This window comes from Syngnathus scovelli, chromosome 9 (assembly GCF_024217435.2).
Source record: "Syngnathus scovelli strain Florida chromosome 9, RoL_Ssco_1.2, whole genome shotgun sequence".
Classification (NCBI taxonomy): domain Eukaryota; kingdom Metazoa; phylum Chordata; class Actinopteri; order Syngnathiformes; family Syngnathidae; genus Syngnathus; species Syngnathus scovelli.
The window spans coordinates 11,707,727-11,727,190 of record NC_090855.1 but is presented as its reverse complement, the minus strand read 5'-3'; the positions used below and the strand labels follow the sequence as shown (position 1 = coordinate 11,727,190).

At 42.6% G+C, this 19,464-nt stretch overlaps 3 protein-coding genes across 4 annotated transcripts; all 3 read right to left on the bottom strand.

Annotated features, from left to right (window-relative positions):
* Window positions 1–316: 316 nt before the first annotated feature.
* Window positions 317–1,317, bottom strand: mrpl51 (mitochondrial ribosomal protein L51). Its single transcript, XM_049731841.2, has 4 exons — window positions 1,132–1,317; window positions 878–973; window positions 687–794; window positions 317–594 (listed from the first exon to the last, which is right to left on the bottom strand). Exons 2-4 carry the CDS (start codon window positions 966–968, stop codon window positions 398–400), a joined length of 396 nt encoding a protein of 131 aa, XP_049587798.1. The 5' UTR covers window positions 969–973; window positions 1,132–1,317; the 3' UTR covers window positions 317–397.
* A 1,608-nt stretch (window positions 1,318–2,925) lies between these two features.
* plekhg6 (pleckstrin homology domain containing, family G (with RhoGef domain) member 6) lies at window positions 2,926–10,076 on the bottom strand. The gene is made up of 15 exons (XM_049731480.2): window positions 8,578–10,076; window positions 7,690–7,888; window positions 7,222–7,356; window positions 6,947–7,084; window positions 6,784–6,879; window positions 6,661–6,711; window positions 6,280–6,429; window positions 6,095–6,205; window positions 5,859–6,008; window positions 5,654–5,788; window positions 5,218–5,337; window positions 4,968–5,100; window positions 4,785–4,900; window positions 3,505–4,655; window positions 2,926–3,267 (listed from the first exon to the last, which is right to left on the bottom strand). The coding sequence occupies exons 2-15, from the start codon at window positions 7,840–7,842 to the stop codon at window positions 3,093–3,095; spliced, it is 2,814 nt and encodes a 937-aa protein (XP_049587437.1). The 5' UTR covers window positions 7,843–7,888; window positions 8,578–10,076; the 3' UTR covers window positions 2,926–3,092.
* A 1,537-nt stretch (window positions 10,077–11,613) lies between these two features.
* On the bottom strand, window positions 11,614–19,274 carry tnfrsf1a (tumor necrosis factor receptor superfamily, member 1a). Of its 2 annotated transcripts, none has more exons than XM_049731739.2 (10): window positions 19,062–19,274; window positions 17,467–17,566; window positions 17,243–17,348; window positions 17,026–17,151; window positions 16,658–16,813; window positions 15,905–15,983; window positions 15,263–15,318; window positions 14,110–14,282; window positions 13,923–14,037; window positions 11,614–13,688 (listed from the first exon to the last, which is right to left on the bottom strand). In XM_049731739.2, the coding sequence occupies exons 2-10, from the start codon at window positions 17,497–17,499 to the stop codon at window positions 13,381–13,383; spliced, it is 1,152 nt and encodes a 383-aa protein (XP_049587696.1). In that variant the 5' UTR covers window positions 17,500–17,566; window positions 19,062–19,274; the 3' UTR covers window positions 11,614–13,380. The 2 variants fall into 2 exon arrangements, with proteins under 2 accessions (XP_049587696.1, XP_049587695.1); XM_049731738.2 differs by having other exon boundaries at window positions 19,089–19,274.
* Between the last annotated feature and the right edge of the window lie 190 nt (window positions 19,275–19,464).

Genomic DNA, 19,464 nt, shown 5'->3' with positions numbered 1-19,464 from the left:
GAATATTTGCCCGTAGGAAGAGCAAAAAATGTGGGAAATGGGAAAAATGTGACGACTTTGTGTTGAATGCTCTCAGCTACAGAAACAGTTTCGATTAGTAAACTATCTCACAGCCCAACTTGAAGACCTTAAAAATTGTCATAGTTGCCACAAGATGAAGCCAAAGGGCACTTATGTTGAGGTATTATCACACTGGTATGAAATATGTTTTTTTCCCTTCCAACCTTCAAACCTCTCTGAATTTTGAACCCCAAGAAGGTGTACAATGCCTGTGTACCAAATTGCCAAGAAAAAAGTAACACACACAAGAAACGACTACTTGTCAACACGTGTTTATTTATATGCATAGGACTTTGAAAAAACTAAATACACAACCCGCCCGGATGCCTTTGTGATGTTACCGATGTTTGCCAGTGCGATTTAAGCGTTTGTAGAGGAAGCGGATCCTCTTTTCCAAGTTGTGTCTTTCGAGAGTCATCATTCTGTCTCCCACCATCCTCTTCTTCCTGATGAGTCGCTGCAGCTCGTTGCCCTTGAAGCCCTTCAGCCAACAGGGTGCCAGGATCAGGTCTTTGGGGTGCGCTTTGAAATCTCCTAAATACACACCCAAAATCACAGAGGGGAGCCAAGAAAAAGTCATGGTAAGATAGACTTTGCATTGAAACATGTTTATCCAACATACTTACCTAAGATTCCTATGTTGTCATATACTCCAAACATGCTCCTTTTCTCATTCCACCTGTCCACGACCTTGGGCTTGGGGATGGCGTGCATCCTGATGTGTCGGGACGTACCTGACCATGTGAAGTGAGAAGTGTCAAGAAATTAGGAAACATGTCATGGCAGCTTAAACAACCGACCGTAGTGCTGTTCTTACCTGTGGAGAAGTTCCGAGCTGTGTCAAGCAGAGCCCGCGCCGTCCGACAGAAGGAAGCTCCAGCTCGAAGCATCCCTCCGACAGCAAACATGGTTTCTGTGGTAACAGCAAAAATCATCGATTGGGAACTCGGGATAGTTTGTCTTTCTACTCGCTTTGTACAGTGACCCTCTATGTTAGCTTGAGCTAGCACACAACACAACCGTTTGCTCTTCGTAGTAGTACAGGCGTGTCACGCCGAAAGAAGCGGTTACCTCTTTTCGGTCGCTCTCAGTTGAATATGTTGTTGAATATGTTGTTGCTACGAATATTAGGGTTAAGAATATAATAAGTAAAGGTTGAGGCTTGGAAAAACTACGTTATTGACACTTCAACATTCTGAGCAAGGGAGCAGCCATCTTCACGTGCTGTCCCACAATGCATTGCGTTCGCTGGTAGTGTTGGCTCATAAGTGAACGATTCGTTCAAAGAAACGAATCTGTTCAGTGAACTATCTAAAGTGATTCGTTCTTTTTTCAGTTCATATTACTTCAACCAGTAGGTGTCGGTAATGCACATTGCATTACAAAGATCACAGGTGTCAAACTCCAGTCCTCGGGGCTGCATTCCAACATGTTTTCCAAGATTCCCTCGTTAAGTGCACCTGCGTGAAAAGTTTTAGCTCCTGCAGAATGTGAAAATGACCAAAACTTTTCACGCAGGTGTGTTTAACGAGGGTAACTTGGAAAACATATTGGAAGGTGGCCCCGAGGACTAGAGCTTGACACCAGTGACCTTTGACCATGATATTTCCCTAATAAAGTGGCCTGTTATTAGGTACACTTTGAAATGGCGGTGTACCTAATGGAGTGTCCAAGTGACGTCACAGATCAAACAGCCAATCAGAAAGTGGGGGTGAGGGTGAGTGTGGCACTTTTCACTTTCAATTAAGCTTTGGCCATGGTTTTTCCCTAATGAAGTGGCCTGTTATTAGGTACACCTGAAAATGGCGGTGTACCTAATAGAGTGTCCGAATGACGTCACAGATCAAACAGTCAATCAGAAAGTGGGGCTGAGGGCGGGTGTGGCACTTTTCATTTTCCATGAAGCTTTGACCATGATTTTTCCCTAATGAAGTGACCTGTGATTAGGTACACCTGAAAATGGCGGTGTACCTAATAGAGCGTCCGAATGACGTCAGAGATCAAACAGCCAATCAGAAAGTGGGGGTGAGGGCGGGACGATTTGTTGAACGATTCGTTTGAACAAATCTTTTGAGTGAACGGATTCTAAAGATTCCGTTCACTTAAAAGAACTGGAATGCACATCACTACTCGCTGGCGGACTACCGTAATGCGCGTTGCAAAGAGAAATGCATTTCTGATCAATATTATGATGAAGCAACCTTTAAATTAAATAAAGGGGATAGACGAAAAAATAGAATAAAACAAAAAATGCAGGGGTTAAAGCTGTGCTTTTCTATCCGTCTGCATATATTTGAATGTGTATTTGTATGGGTTAGGGTTTGTCTCCTGATTTGAAGGTTGTGGGTTCATTCCCCACTCCTGGTGACCATGTTGAAGTGCCCTATGTCTGTACTTTTATATCAATTGCATTTATTTGTATGTATTTTTATATGTTATTTATGAATTTAAAATGTTCAATTTGCTATGCTAGCGAAGTTCGCACATGCAGATATTTGCGTAGAAATAAATACAAATCTTATTCTAATTTGATTTCCAGTGGTTCAACAGATTGGCTGTGGAAGTGTTTGTCTCTCAACTTGAAGGTTGTTGAGTCAATTCTCACTCCTGGTGGCAATTGTTGTGGCTCAGTGGTGTTTGGGTTCAATACCCACCCCTGGTGACCATGTTGAATTATCCTAAATTTATGCTTGTTTCTTCTTTTCCACCATGCAGAGAAAAATACATTTTCAGTTCGCCGCGTTGGATTCGTCCAACGGGAGAGAAAACTTGCTAAGAAGCACTTGTGGCACTTTTCGTGCATTTGGACACCCTTTGGTCATTGTTGCGTTCTTCCTCTTAAGCGATAAAGTCAATAACAGATGCTTTTTGTGTTGACTTAATTTATTGCACAACAAAAACTGGAAAACCCCGACTGTGACTAACAGTAGGAAAATACAAAAACCTGAAGTGTATTTACATAACCACAGTACATGCGCGCTACATGTACGACCTACAAAAATAAGTTACGTGTATGTGATGATGACGTGTGTTCACACTCGACTGCAAAAGTTGTCTTCCTTCTCAGAAAGATCCCAGAGTGTCAAAGACTGATTGATGTCCTCCATGAGTCCATCGACTCCCGCGTTCACGTAGTCCACCGCCTCCTCGTCCTCGTCGAAGCACCAGCCGGGCCAGTCCACGTTGGTGCCATTTGTAAAAAGGGGACTGCGTGACACAAAGAGAAACTTTTACTTTGACATGACTAAAATCAAAATGTATTCATCCTTCCTCCATGCTGGTTAATTGATTGATTCTTGCGTTATTCCTACCACTTGCCCCAACACTTGTGACAAAAATGGGAACTCGCTTCAAATGATCAGTCAGCACAAATCCAATCTTCAAGCCAATCATAAATCTGATTGTCACCTCCTCAGGAAGGTGTGGTCAAGACGTGTTTCTCACCTGTCCATCCTGTCGTTCCCGTCGCCATCCACCAGCTGCTCCTTCCATCCTCGACTCACCGTGAGGACTCTGTGCCTCTGCAGCTGCACTTCTTCCTCCCACTCGCCTTCTCTGTCGCTCGCAGATGTGGAGGTCAGAGGAGATGCGAGCACCTTCAAAGGGATGTTTTTGTCGCTCTTCGCCGTTTCCCTGTCCCTTGCTCGCCCTTTAGCTCTCTGCAGAAGATTCAGCGGAGACGTGGTGGAAGATCTGTCCGGAGAGTGAACACTCCACTCGTCTTGACTCATCGACATATTAGGTATGGAAACGCTCCTCTGGGCTTTTATTTTGGGCTTCCTGTGCTGAGGGCTCAGTTCAGATTCCGAAACGATCTCGGCGTCCGGCGACACTCTGGGCTCGTTATTCCAAAATGTCCCCCGCGTGGGCTTCAGGGCGCCCAGCTTTAGCACGATGTGAGGATTGGAGCTCTTTGTATTGGCGCTGCAGTCAGAGTCCAAGTTGGAGGAAGACCACGCCGGTCCTGAACTATCCACCGGGTCGATTGCTTGAAGGACATTGTCTGTCCTCCTCTGTCCTAACATGGGAGCTTTTGAGAATGCTTTGCTCTCGGCATGTGACGGCGTGCCTCCAGAGGGTGTAGGCTTGTGGTTTTTCCCCGAGTAATAATTCACAGATTTGGAATTGACGATCCTGGCATTCCCGGGTAACACTACGCCCCTCCGCGTTTGGTCGAGAACCGGCCATGAATTGGCTTCATCCGTTGGGTAGTCAACATCGGGATACACCAGAATACTTGGTCTGGCGTTGACGCTCACATTGATTTTAGGAACAGACTGATCAGGAGCTTTCCAAGCATTTTTTGAAGGCTGGCTCAATGTGTCGTCTGGATGGGTCACGCGTTCTTTTCCTCCTCCTTTCCAGCCATTCTCTTTGATTGCAAATTTTTGAGGCAAGATTTCAAAGCCATGGTTGGGTATTCCTGAAGCATCTTGAGATGCATGAGTGCCATTTGACAATTGAGGTAGTCCGCGTTTGAAATCGGCAAAAAGCTCGTCTTCTAAAATAAGTGCACAGGTCCCATCGACCGCGGCAGGGCTTTTTTTCGCCTCTGATTGTCTGCTCTCGGCCTCCCTCATAGTCCTTAGGTCCATCTGGCAACGTGATGGAGAAAACTATTAGTCATTTCGCCCAAAAAAGTTACCAGGAGGTAACGTCAAAGCACTCATTTTTTCGCATGATCTCATAACCACAATCTGATGACGTCAGCCGATTCGGTCTACCTTTGCCTGGTGAATGGCGGACACCCAAGTGGAGCAGCTTTCCAAAGTGCTGGCTGTAAAGATGTACGTGTTGACGGGACACCAAAGCTCCCCCACCTCCACCAGGAGAAAGGAACCTGTGCGAGAGGAAGGAGTGTCTTGGTGTGTCGTGAATTTGTGTGTAGATTTGCAAACTGGACTTACAGTTATCCTTCAGCATAATGCAGTATGTTCTGTCCAGGGCCAGCGGAGGCCGAACCACTTTCAGTCGTTCTGCTTTCTTTTGCACTTTTGTCATGAGAAGCACGTCGGAGAACAGAAGAGCCACCACCTCCAGCTGAGTCATGAGCAGGCATGAAAACGTTGTTTAAAAAGAAAAAAAAAAGCTGTTGTGGGACAGTACAAATATATATCTCCCCACTATGTTGGAAAGAAAGACAAAACGGGGGCTCACCTTGCTGTCTTTCCTGCCACGGACCTTCAGGTTCTCCTCCAGGAGAAGCTTGCGGACGACTCCTTGACCGACGCCAACGATGGGGCACGTCAGGTCAAACTGGCAGATGTCGCGCACGTGCTGCACACCAAGTGTTGCCAATATCATTCCCACTCAGCAGACTCAAGAGATAGCTAGCTAGCTAGCTTGTTTGCTAGCCTCGGTTGCAGGAAAAGTTGATAGATGACTCTATTGGCCATTTTGTTGGTGTAAGTAGTGGATATCATGACTACAGAAACTGTTTAATAATTAATAATAATAATATAATAATAATTAATAATAATAATCCAGACCATTAATTTTGACTTATTAGCCCTGTCCTATTAAAAAAAAATCACATTAATTCCTATAAAATCTCCACAACTTCAGACTCTTTTATTGATTTTAGCAACAATACCTTGTCAATTTCCTCATTGATTCCCTCCATCTCGTAGCCCTCCAGCCTCTGAGCAGAGATGGTGAGCGCCACCTCCTCGTCTCTCAGCCTCAGGTATTCGTTGACGTTCTCCAGAAACGCGTTGACACTGCATAACTGAAAAAGATTTTCCCGCTTTGAAGGGAGACTTGTGGCGCTCTAATGAGCAGACGTTGACGTTCCTCACCATGCTCCGTAGGCTGTGCTGCGCTTCAGGCTCCTGGGTGGTCTTGAGCACTGCCTTGAGAAGGAGGGCGTACTTGGTGATCCTCTGGTGGGGTTTGGCCTGCATGTCCCCGAGACGCATCCGTGCGCACTGCGGGTGGGTCTCCACCCACTGCTTGCCGAGCACAATTTGGAACCGATTAAAAACATTTCACAAAGCAAGAAGAGCTTGTAGTGAAATTGTGAAAAAAAGCCCACCTGCACATAAGTGAGGAAATGTAGGTTGCTCTCCATTTGTTGCCGCGCAAACTCAAAGGTGGTTTCCTCCTCGGCGCAGTAATGGCAGTATGCTGAGAAGCGCTCGCGGAACTGCAAGCGGACAACAGTCAGTCAATTTGCGCCTTGCGTGCTTGCCGGATACGGCGTGAAAAGCCAAGGCCTACCTGAAGGCACCCCGCCTCCAAGCCCCTCGGGTTAAAAGGTTTGCCCGTGGAGCGGACTTCCTCCAACATGGGATAAATCACTTCCTGCCAGAAGAGCTGGTGTGCGCTGAGGATGGCGGGAAGGTTGGAGAAGAGGTCCTCGGGGGTCACCTGCCAGACACAAGCAATTACGGTGAGTAAACCGTCATCCAAGTAGCTAACGTGAGGAGGTCTGCCACCTCCGTCTGTCGTGCCAGTGACATTTTCTACTTTCTGAGTGGAAACATGATTTACATTTTGCACAGCAGAATATTTCCATTCAGCTTCAGCCATCACCCACCAATGTGGGGCAATGAAGCAGGAAAAAAAAAATGTGGTGGCCCAGAAAACGACTGGACTGACCTCCTGGAGGAAGCCACGGTGGTGCAGGTTGACTAGCGCCGCGATCACCAACTGCAAGAAGCGTTGCGGGAAAGTCGTCAGTGGCTTTTGTAATTGGATAGAAAAGCGCCGACGGCGTCTTACGTCTTTGATGATAATAAGCCTGTTGATGTAGTTGAGCTCGGTGAGCACAAACTCCCACATGGCTTCCTGCTGGTGCTTCTGCAACCGAGGCATGATCTGGCAAAAATAAGAAATATTATTTTCTGTCCTACATTTGATATGTTCCACTTGTTTTTTTGCTTACAGAGTGTGAGTTGACAATATCCGTCCAATTCTTCTCCAGCATGCTTCCGCGGCTCTCCTCCCTCCAACTCCACTTCAGGCTGACGGGCACACTGAAGGTCTCCAGCTCCTGCTTCAACACGTCCAGCTGACTCCTTTCCTGAACGAACCGAGAATGGACAAAAGCAGAAAAGAATGACGTAAATTTCAAAACTGATTTCTATTGTTTCTATATCACACAAGCGTGTGCAGACTTTTTATATCCACTTTGGGTTTTTTTTCAGCACATGACAGTACCTCGGCTGTAAGGTTCCTGTCAGACACTCCCTGGTTGAAAAAAACTTGTTTGAGCGCAGCCCTGGGTTTGGCTGCCATTGACGCTCCCTTTGTCACCGTCGAGTAGTTGCTCACAACTTTTTGTCTCGTCCGCATCTAGAACAAAATGAAGCGCAACAAGAATGTTGATGTCAATACTGAAACTGGATTATGTGGTCATGTGGCACTTTGGAACGCTCGTCCAAGTCGAAGAAACGTTCGAGTCAAACTGTGATGCATAACAAATGTTCTTGAATGAGAATGACATGGCTCTTCTTTTTTGTTCCTTTGTCAGACATGTCATCTTGTCTTGCCGGTAGATTAGTTGGCGGCTTGCCTTGTTTCTCATGTTAACGTTTGTTCTCTTGGGAGAGTAATACTTTTGAAAAAATTTACCTCTAGGCATCAATAAGAACCTCACGTTGCGTGTCGTTTAAAACAAGTATTTACCTGATGGCCCAAGGTGTAGAACTTGACTTTGTCCGGTGACACTTTATGGTAAGACCTGTGGCCAGCCATTTGGAAGTCGGACTCACTCGGGTCCGCATCACTGAAGTCACGTGACTGCATCGAAGCTACCTCCATTGCTGATGGGTGACTCATCTGATGTTTAAGGGGGGACTGGGTGGCTCATTGCCAATTAATTCATCTGCGGGAAAGGAAAATGAAACTATTATCGCCTTGCATTTGGGGGCCCCGACAGACGGCTGACCCATATCAATGACTACACAATTTGTAATGCCAAAGTGGTCGTTGGGCTCAACATGCCAATGTGATTTACAATAAAAAGAAATAATATCTACACTTAACTATTTCATTTCGCTATACATGTAATTGCTCAGACCAGTTGCATGTTACGACAGAGGTCTGATGCGATGACTTAAATATTGAATATGCCCCAATAGAATAGGGCACGGGTGTACCTATTGTGGCCGACATGTGAAGTGTTGCCCGGAGACAACAAAAACAAATGCCAGGCATTGAAACTAGTATGTCAACTTTCACCCTATTGTGGAATTTAAAATCAACCCAACAACGTTCACCAATGAGACGTTTTTTCTTCAGCATTCGCTTATGAAAACCAGAGAGCAAATATTGTATCCAGAAAAGACAGATGTATCCCCTCTAATCCAAACAGAACTTAAATCCAAACTAGAACAGAATTAGAACAGAAATCCAAACTTCATCACACTATCTTTTAAAAATAGATTTACGCCATGAACAGCTTCCTGGTATGGAATCGTTTGAGGCAGCAAATGATTAACACGAATCCAACCCAGTGTCAACCACCTTCTTACGTGACTACACCCACAAGAACGTATGAAAAACAATGTTTACCTGAGTGTGCACGGCGGTATCCATTTTGTATTCGACGCTCATCTTGGGTCAGTGCTGGTTCTCCCCCGGCCGGCTGGATCCGTCCCGGCGTTCTTCCTTCACCTGTGTGGATTTCACCTGCGCTTACTTCTGCTCTCTCGCAACTGGCCCGACGGGAACGACTGGATTGTGGCGGCCCGCAAATCACTTCTTATAGCTTCACTAATGTCTCGTGCTCGGTAACCGATGACGGGCTGTAGTTCAACGTCAAGAAAGTCTCGTCGACAAATGACGGGAAATGATTTTCTGTGTCTGTGTGTTGGTGCTACACTGCACTGCTGGCAATTAAGTGACCAAGTACAAATGTTTGGATCATGTAGATTTAACAGATTATTCCGGTATGTACTTAAGTATTTAACACATGCAGACAGACAATATAACAATACAGGCATATTTTCTTTATCTTCCGCGTGTACACCAGAAGGAGCCACGATTAACTATGATTCACAAACTGATACATTATTTACAATCTATTTAATCAAATTGCCATATTCAGTAAAAAGTGTAATGTGCTATTTCCCCCGACAAAAAAAAAAAAAAAGAACATGATTTATGTAGTACTGAAGGAATGGGGTCGAAATACAAAAAGTCCTACCTAGCTACAAAAACAGATATGCTCAAACCTCATTGAATAAAGTACATAAGCAGAAAAGTATATTCACATATTAAATCAATAAAAGAAACACTTTAACACACCAAATCAATAAAGAAGACATAACTAGACATTTTTGATAGGTGGTAATGACAAAGGTTTTATAACTTTATGATCTGATATGTATTTCTGAGCACTTTGAAATAACAAATGTCTTTTGATATATTGCCTAAATAGCTTAATGACCCTTAAGGAACTGTGTAATGCATGCCTGATGTTTTTTCTCTAAATCATGGACACGGCCAGAGTCGTCTTGACCGTTCAGTACTTGATTGTATCTTATGTTTTACTAATGCTAGACGCCAGTTTTTGATTACTACTGAACGCTCTGCACGGAGGGAAATATTTTGCCTAACAAAGAAAAGATACGGTAGGAAGCATGATTAAACTAAGAATAAGCAAAGACATGAAGTATCAAAAGAACAAATTTTACATAGTCAGGGAACAGCAATAGATTAATGATGTCACAGCCAAAAGCTACCATAATTTCGTACAAAATGACAAAATTGAAAGAATGAGGTACGACAGTGTATGTCCAAGATTGGAGAAGAATGTTCACAGGAAGGTCACGTGGAGATAAAACCAGCAGGTGCCAGAGGGAGCCAGCCAAGGACTCGGCCAAAGATGATCGCCAAGGCCGAAAGACGGGATGGAAGACAACAGCCCCCACACACACCGAATCGCCCATAACCAGCACCCACTCCCATGGCGAACTTGCCCCACCCCAAAGACTCATTACCCATCAATCTCGGCCCACAATGTGCTACTGAATATAAGCTGATAAAAGAACCTTGAACATTGCCTTTTCTGAATGGAGACTTTCCGCTCTTGAAGGGCCCAGCGCTGTATTGTACTTTCCTGAAAACAGAGCTTTCTGAACAAGAATTGTGATTGAACTCAACCAACCTGTGTAAGTCTAATTTCTGCTTCAGTGTCTTAGCATTTTCCTAAATCTGAAGAAATCAAACGAGCACGCAGTGAGTAAATTGGATAACAGGTGATTGGCAATGGCTTTTGCTGTGAGGCGCAGATAGCGTGCTCCCTAAATTGTGGACAAAATCCAACAGTACGCATGGATATTTAATGGAAAATGTACTTTTCAGAACAAAGTAGTTGTTTTTCTTTAATATATATATACATATTATACTATATTCCCTATTTCAGAAAACAGTTAAGTGAAGCCTACTTTGTAACTCTTTACATGGTCAAATTCAGCTTGTAACTTTGTTCAACCTTCACAGATACCATATATATTGATTACACAATAATCTTGATAGTGTAAACTGTCAAGAATATTGTTAATCTGCTCTGCTCTGGGATTAGTTGTTGGAAAAACGTCAGAGCTGTCCTTCAAAAAGTAAAAAAAATAAAATAAATAACATCACTGTATGTACGTACAGTGCATGCACGACGCAATACGTTGAGTCCAGCAATACCACCAGAAAGCCGCTAGGTGGTAGTGTCGTCCTGCAGACACCACCACCTACGTATTTCCCTATCCATGACACTAATGCAGGGGTGTCAAACTCGTTTTTGTCGCAGGCCGCATTGTAGTCAGTTAACCTCGGAGGGCCATTCTGACTGTTAAAGTCTTCTATATACTTACAGTATAGGCTACACAACAATCTAATGAATAATTAGATTGAAAATCAGAGACTAGTAAAAATTGTTCGAATAGTTTAAAAAGATAAATGGTAATAAAAATTGCTAGCAATATATCTATTTTTAAAAAAGTGAAGACAATTTGTGAGTTTAGTAATGACAAAGTTGATGCCAAATTTGTCTTTGCGGGCCACATAAAATAATGTGGCGGACCGTATCTGGCCCCCGGGCCTTGAGTTTGACACATATGCTGTAATGGTTACTGATTTTTATATAAATAAATTATTTAATTGTATTTTAGCTTTAGACACCATAGTTACACATACACAGAAAAGTCTGCATGTCATTACTTGTTATAAAATTAAAGGAAGTATTGACCAACATTAACGTCTCCATGTGGGAATGTTGACGGGTGACGTGCCTGCGGCTCAAAGTGAGCTAATCAAGCCCTCAATCTTCAGCACTCCCCAAAAATGTTAATGACATTTATTAATTCACCTTTTATTTATGCAACCATAGAGCCGCAGTTGTTCTTTGACGTTCTTCGCACACTGCTGTCATATCATTATGTTCAGAATTATAAAGCACAGTGTGTGACTAATAAACTTGGCATGTTACTAGGGCAAAAGGCAGGCTGAGACTGACTAGTAAGATGAATTGCAACAAGGTGCAGCCCTTCGCTAATGCTGTTGAATAAAGGCATTGGAGGAGAGTAGGGAGGCGGAAGGAAAAGGGTGAGTGTGTCAAAGTTCCTCATTTTTATTACTTCCAAAAAAGTATGAAAAATTCAGCAACGTTTCAGCATCAACCTAAAATGGGCTCTAACTTTTACAGAAGAACTTTTATATTTTTACTAAACCTCAGAATGCTTTTCAAGATGCATCAGAGACACCTTGACACTGGAAGGGTCACAGAATGACAAAGAGGTAGCTGTCCTTAGAAATTTAAAACAACAAAAACCTCCTTGGTAAAAACAACACTAAGTAGTACAAAAATAGCAAAACAGTTGAATATTCAAAAGTTGTCCCAAGTAAATTCACCAAAACATACATAAATTTCAGGTCCATCCTGAAATGTCTCCCGAATGCCTCTTTTAAAATACCCAAACATTCATTCATCACGTGTAGCATAAGTGCAAGCAGTACAATGGAATCAGTCCAATATGGAATGACTAAAAGGTTTCCCAAACACTACCCAACGTTATATCCAGAAGAATTTCGTAAAAAGCTGAAATGCGGCTTCCCACTCAAAACAGGAAACAGCTAGCTTAAGCTGAGCAAGACCCTCAGGAATAAATATTTGTTGTAGAGTAGCACCAAAATTAGCTTTGATTTGAGCAGACATTTTTGAGGCCTCAAGCAATATATCCATCCTCTCCCCATGTTAAAAACAACATCCTGAGTTTGTAATTAGACTTTATAATTAGTGTGGCTGATTTTAGGTTACCTTTCAATCTCCTTTTCACAATTTTATCTTCTATTTGCTAATTTATTTGTTTTTACATTATTTATATATTTTATATGTTCGGGCTTCTGCTGTTTTATGCTTGTCGTCTGCAAATGCATGGACATGGTAATAAAAAGATTTTTTTTTCCTACATCAGCAAAAAAAAAAAAAAAAAAATCAATGAAAACGCTTTTTTTTTTTTTTTAAATCCCCCCCATGGCCCTAAGCAACAGCTTATTTTGCTTATGGACTCCAGCTACTTGGTTTCAAATCTAGTGTTCTCCCTTTAAAAGTGAAATCTTCATGCTGACAAAAGAACACATTGCAAAAGCATTGTTGAAATAATTAAAGTTATTGAGGTGAAAATGATCTGTTTTTGTATGGGAAAATACCTCAACATCTTCTAATAATCTCTCTATGCGATGATGTGATAAGGAAGAAAAACACCTTTAGTAGAAAAATAAATCCCCAAATCTGTACCTTTATGCCTCAAACAGATTTGAAAATGAGTTAGGCAGGGGCTGCAAGAACATTTCTGAAAGAATGGGGCTAAGAAAAGCAAAATTTCAGGTAATTTTGGTTGTGTTTTTCTTTTCATTATTCTGCAAATCTGTCCCTATAAAGGGACGAGATAATCACTATTTCAGTATATACTTTTTGGCGACATTTTTGTTCGGCAGTGTGAACCGCAAGCATTCCTAAAATATGTATTTACAATATTACCACGACTTGAGTGTCCATTCCTCACAGATTCTTGGCGGCGAGCTCAGTCCTTTATTTCTGTACATATTTCTGTTCCCCCTTTCGGCAGGTGGCAGCTTCACATCGGCCGGGGCAGGTTAGTTACAGTTAATCCTGCAAATGTCCGCAACCATTTGACCTCTCAGTAGTTTCAAGTGTGGATGAAAGGGAGACACCACAAAGGTTGTCTTGGTCCACGTGCGAGAACTATCCATTTGGGAATGCTCTCAGTCTGCCTTTGAGGTCCCCATAGAGAACAATACTCTGATTCAGGTGTGTGTGTGTGTTTTCGATAGCGATGCCGCTTGGCACGCGTCCGAGATTTAGTGAATGGTGTACTTTGTCTCCAGCTCCTCCGCCACCCCTCCGAGGTGCATGTGTCTCAATTTGAGCAAAAGCTCCTGTAGCAAAGCAGAGTGCAACATTCCGCCCCGACCTCCTCCGCCACCGCCGGAAGGCTGCGAGCCCATTTCCGTCCAGGCTTTCAGCATCTGGTAGTGAGCCTCCTTGCTGGCGCGGAAGTCCAGCTCGGCCCGTTCGATGATTGTCTCGGTCACGCCGAGGGAACGCACCAGCTGCTTGACCTGCGTGACGGGAACCAAGTCGAGCAGCGTGTAGATGAGGTCGTGGGCTGTGGAGAGGTACGCAAAAACGATTAAGAAAGAGTGTCATCGAGTCTCAGCCACGGCTGCACAATTAATCCAATTTTAATTGTGATACTAATTTTGGCAGCCCTGTAGTCTGCAATATTACATTATATTTAGAAATGGAACTTTGTACATCTTAAACTGAGAACCTGTGGACAAACTCCCGAAAGTTCAATTCTTAGATTGACTCCTGGCTCTTTGTATGCCCAAACACTCACTCTTGATCTCCAGCGGGACACAGTCGGGCAGTTTGGAATTTGCCTTGCCAAGCATTGTGCTCCCAGGACAATCAATCACTGCTATGACAGATACGTCACCATTCTGAAACAGGGCCTACAATGTAATAGGACGACATAGTGTTAATGGCACTCTATGTGCTGCACACGCGAGACAAAGTTGACGTACCTCAGACAACTCTGCCGACGTCTCTGATATTTGGGACGGCAATTTGAGTCCTGATTTTTTGGTGAAGCGCTTGGTGACCATGTAAATGATGAGCAGCATCAACAGCGTCATGGCCACAACCACCACTCCGGTCAGGACCTGAACAATATATCCATTTCCGCTCTCCTCAGAATCTACAGAGACACAAGAAGGAGCGCTTGTGAAACACTGCATCGATGGAGTCCCAACAAGACTCACACAGGGGTTCAATTTCTGATTGTACCGTATTTTCCGGACTATAAGTCGCTCCGGAGTATAAATCGCACCAGCCATAAAATGCCCCAAAAAGTGAAAAAAAAAAAAAAAAAGTCGCTCCGGAGTATAAGTCGCATTTTGGGGGGCAATTTATTCGACAAAATCCCACACCAAAAACAGTCATGAACGAGCAACAACAGGCTAAACAATAGCAACAACAGGCTAAACGATAGGTATGCTAACGTGACAAATACAAACAAAGAGCTGAGAACGGGCCTGACGTAACATATAGAGTGATTAAGGACAACTATTACATGAATAACATGTTTATAAAACCATCGGTGTCACTCCAATTCATTAAATAGCAACAACAGGCTAAACGATAGGTATGCTAACGTGACAAACACAAACAAAGAGCTGAGAACGGGCCAAATAATAATAAATAATAATAATAAATATAAGAGGAGCAAAAATAGAGCAAGTGTACATACAGCAGACAGTGGACTTGGATATGGTGCTTTAAAGTGTTAACTGCTTTATTTGATGTTTTCTCTATTTTTTATGTTTTGAATATGTTCAAGATAAAGATATAAAAGCATGTGAAGTGATCAACTATACTAAAAATAACATGGGAAGTGGTCAACTATACTGGTAAGTAAGTGATGTCTTAATGCTCAAGTAAAAATTTGTGAAATAAAACATATATAAGTCGCCCCCCCACCCAAACTATGAAAAAAAGCGCGACTTATAGTCCGGAAATTACGGTAATACTGCGTGAAGACATTGCTTCGTTATGGCAACAGACGGTCACATGTTTAGACTAATAAAAGTAAGTAAATATATTAGAAGCATTCCTGTCATATTTAATCAAATGGATAAAAAGCATTCTCATAATCTGGTGGGGTTTTTTTGTGCTTACCCCCTGAATTGTGGGAAGGAAGCGACTTGCAGAGATGTTTGCAATCGGCTGCGCAACTGTGGAAAGACACACAGAGGAAGTGTGGTTTTAAAGTACAGTAACAAGTAGCACACATAAAAACAAAGTTCTGCTTTAAGTTTTGAACTCTAAAATCAATTGAAAATGTTTTTCATAATTTAAAACTTCACACAAACACAGGAATATTGAATTGTTTTTCCTGGTCACAGTACCCTTGTTGCTAGGTAGAGTTTAGAGGGCAAAACGTAGGCCAATGAAAAGCCGCTCCCACCAGGCTGCTTTGCAAAACCACCGTACAGGGAGTGGCATTCCGAAAACAATACGAGTTTGTTTAGATTCATTCGATTAATAAACTGCTTTCATTGTACTCTGTACTGAATACAAAAAATAAAGAAAAAAAAACACCACCTAATGCAATTGAAGCATTTGGCGTGACACTGAGTGTGTACAAGTGAACACTTGAGCCAAAATGTCAATAACTAAATCTGGAATGGAATGGCTTCTCTTTTCTCCTGTTGATGATGGAAAAAGTTTCGGTTCACATGACCACTTCCCCGTAGCAGTCTCGGCCTTGAAGGAATAAACGATGCGCCAGGCCTCAGACACACACACACACACACACACCTCTTGCATGGCTCGCACTTCCTCTTCACTCTGTAGAAGTTCTCTTTGCACTCGCAGACAGTATTCCTCTCCGCCGTACCTGCAAGCGGTCATTCACCTTTAGAAAAGCGTACAATCAACGGCATCCACGCTATTAGAAAGAATCCGCGTATCATTTTCTTCTTTCCATTTCCAATTGGCAATTACATTTCCAAAAACTCAAAAGGGACTCAAAGTTTATGAAATTTACTTCAAATGCCACTAGTGCTCGTCTCCCGACGCCACCTGTTCATTTACTGCTAATATTCCCTAATTTTCAGAATTTTTGATAAATGAAACATGATTGACATTTAAGGAACTATCTTGAGGTGAGTTGAGGAGCTTTATTGAGATAAAAAGTGTGTTTTGTCGCCATCTTGTGGCATCTACAGATAATTAATTATAAGCCTTTGTGGGGGTCCAAAAAGTAGTGTTGATTTCCTTTTTGGAGACTTTTACAGAATACGAAATGACATCATGTCAATTACCGGCCCCATTGTGTTATTGGCGGCAGGGCGTGGTAAACTTTACTGACTTTCCAAACTTTCATTAAACTACCAAAGTGTTATGAACAGCTGACACACCTTTTCAATGGCACACCTTAGAAAGTCAACTAAACACATCTAATAGGGGGAAACTGAAATTATGAAAAATCAGGCAAGACAAAGAAAAAAATGATTTCACTGCGGGTTAAAAACGGAAAGAGCGGATGACAAACAGATTTGAAAGACTCACATTTTTGGACTTCCCTCTCATTCAGGCCGCACGGCGTGCACTTAAGGCACTCAGTGGTCTCCGAGTCGATGGCAAAGATGTAGAAGCCGTCCTCGCAGCGGCACAGCGTGTTTCGTTCCCTTTCGCATTCGGAGACTTGCACTTCATGCTTCTTCTCTGTGGGAACACAAATTTCGTATGAGCACTCAAGCGCAACAAATGAGTGTTAAGTCAGAATTCAGTCGGGTATTTTTTTTTTCACCTTCCACTCATGCACTGGCTTGATCAATGATATGTGGAATCAATCAAAACAGCCTTTCATTCATCTCGATTTTGAAGCTACTGTGCTCGGCTTTGAACTGACTGCGAAGGAGTGGAAGTTTCCTTACTGTTGCAGGATTTGCATGGCTTGCAGTTGGGGTGGAAGTTCAATCGGTCCGAATACTGGTTAGGAGGACATGGCGTGCACTTACTCCTCTCCCCCTCGCGCAGGCACTTTTCTGCGAGTTTCATACCTGTGCAACAGAAGCAATGATTTTGATTCAGAGATAGATTTACTCATGAAACCTTTTGAGAAAAAAAATGCAGTTTGTGTATTCAATTTACCAGGTGGACATTTGTTGCAGCAAATCCCATTATAAAGATAGTCTCCGAAGGGACACTCCCTCTCCCTGCTAGTGGGAATCAGTGCCGACGTGGGTGTGAATACACACTGTGAGACAAAGCAGACGACGCTGGTGAGACCACATTCTGATGCGCTTAATTTGCTCTGTGTGAAAATACAAAAAAATGTGACTCGTTTGGGCTGAAATGCTAAAAGAGGTGCTGACCGCCAACAGCAGGAGGACGCCAAGGGTGGCCATGTTGCTGTGCCTGCAGGCTCGCCTTGACCTTCCTACACTTCAGCAAAGTCCATCGGAGACGATGAACCTGCGAACAAAAGTAGTGGCATTAAAAATACGCTTCTCTGAATGTTCTGATTCATATCAAGCAGAAAATGTGATGCGTGGATTGAAGAGAATGTCAATTATCTAAACACCTGACGATTCCACTAGCTTAAAGCTAACATATAATGTGAAGTGCCATAGACAGGCTAATGGAAATTAGCAGAGATGCTATGGTAATTTTAAAACTTTTAAACAATGACTCCTTTAACACCCACGGAGAAGAAACGTATACAAACAGATCATACAATTTTATCTAATCAAAGTCCGCTAGCTTAATGCTAACATAGAATGCCAAACACCATGAACTGGCTAATGTAAAGTATCATCGATTTGCTGCCACTGATTGCAAAAAGTCAATTTTTGCATGATATGTTCAGAGTCTGGCAATTCTCTTTTGTGTTGACAGCAAACAAAAGCAGATGCCAGACCACTAAGAGGTGAAAACAACTAATGTATGAAGCGCATGTATCCTCGAGTATTGTATCTAGCAGGAGATGCTGAAGTCAAGAAGAGCAGACAGATAAACATCTAACCACTGAGAGATTTAAAACTATAGTTTTAATTATAACTAGTAAGACATCGATAAAGTACTGGCAACAGGAGCTCAGAACATTCCATTCTGTAGGCCTTCTGCATTCAAAAGCAAAATGCCACCAATTTTAATTGAGGAATAAATGCCCAATTTTCCATATTGTATTTCAATTTTTACATTTCAACAGATGAGCGTGATGTGCAATTTACGGTTTAGGTCAAAACGAGTCCCCCCCCCCCCCAAAAAAAAAAAAAAAAAAAAAGGTACTATATGTAACAAAGGGAAGGATAATTACGTTGACTGCGAGAAGAAACTCAGGTTGGGCTGGTTCGAAAAATGTCACACATGCAATGAACTTTTGCAAGGCGTTACACTTGGCAACTGCTGGATTGTTCCTACTTGTGGCATTTTCAAACTACTTTGGATTTTTTAACAACTAGGAGAACATTGCCAGTTAAAAATGTTAATCCAAAGAGATCGTCACAACCATATTAAAGTACCAAAAGACAAATTATGATTTGTTTTTAAAAGCCTGTTAGTTACTTACTACCTTCATAGCATGAAATCTATTTCTCTCTTTTTAGACAACCAAACAAGCCAGAGATGAGCCAAAAGAGCACCCCAAATTAAATATTTTCAAATCAGAACAACCTGAAATAGTATATCACGTCAATTTACGGTATTTTTTTTACTTGTTCCATTAAATGAGGTGGATGAGATGTTATTCCAAAGACAAGAGGAAGGTTCAGCGAGAAATTACTCGGGCGTGAAAACACAATATTGTGTCGTAATACGCGCAACAGGACGCACGGATTTCAAGCGGGGCCAAAGTTTAAAAATGTAAAGATGACTAATTATATTCGGAGTAATTAAACGCACGAATCGTTCGATAAATTCGAGGGTAACTGAAAACGAGACCTTGTAAGCTACTCGGCTTGTCGCTCACGTCGGTTTCCGGTTGAGCGTCGCCCACCTGAACGAAGACGTGAGGCTCGGCGCGCAAAGTTTCACTTGCGTTCGTCACCGGACCCGGACAGCAAGCGCGGCGAGCGGGCCACTTTCAATAAACCGGCCGGCTCCAATTCCACCCGCGTTGTCGTTGTGTTTAGAGATAAACAATCCAGTGAGGTGAAACCTGAGGCAAAGAGCACACGACGAGCGGAGGAGGCGGTCTTAAACGGGAACTAGTTGAGTCACGCTACCATTTCAAGGAACCCTTTGTGGGCATTTAACCCTATCCAACCAACGGATTGACTGATTGACGGACGGATGGGATTAGATTCGATTAGATAAAATTAGATAGATAGATAGATAGATAGATAGATAGATAGATAGATAGATAGATAGAT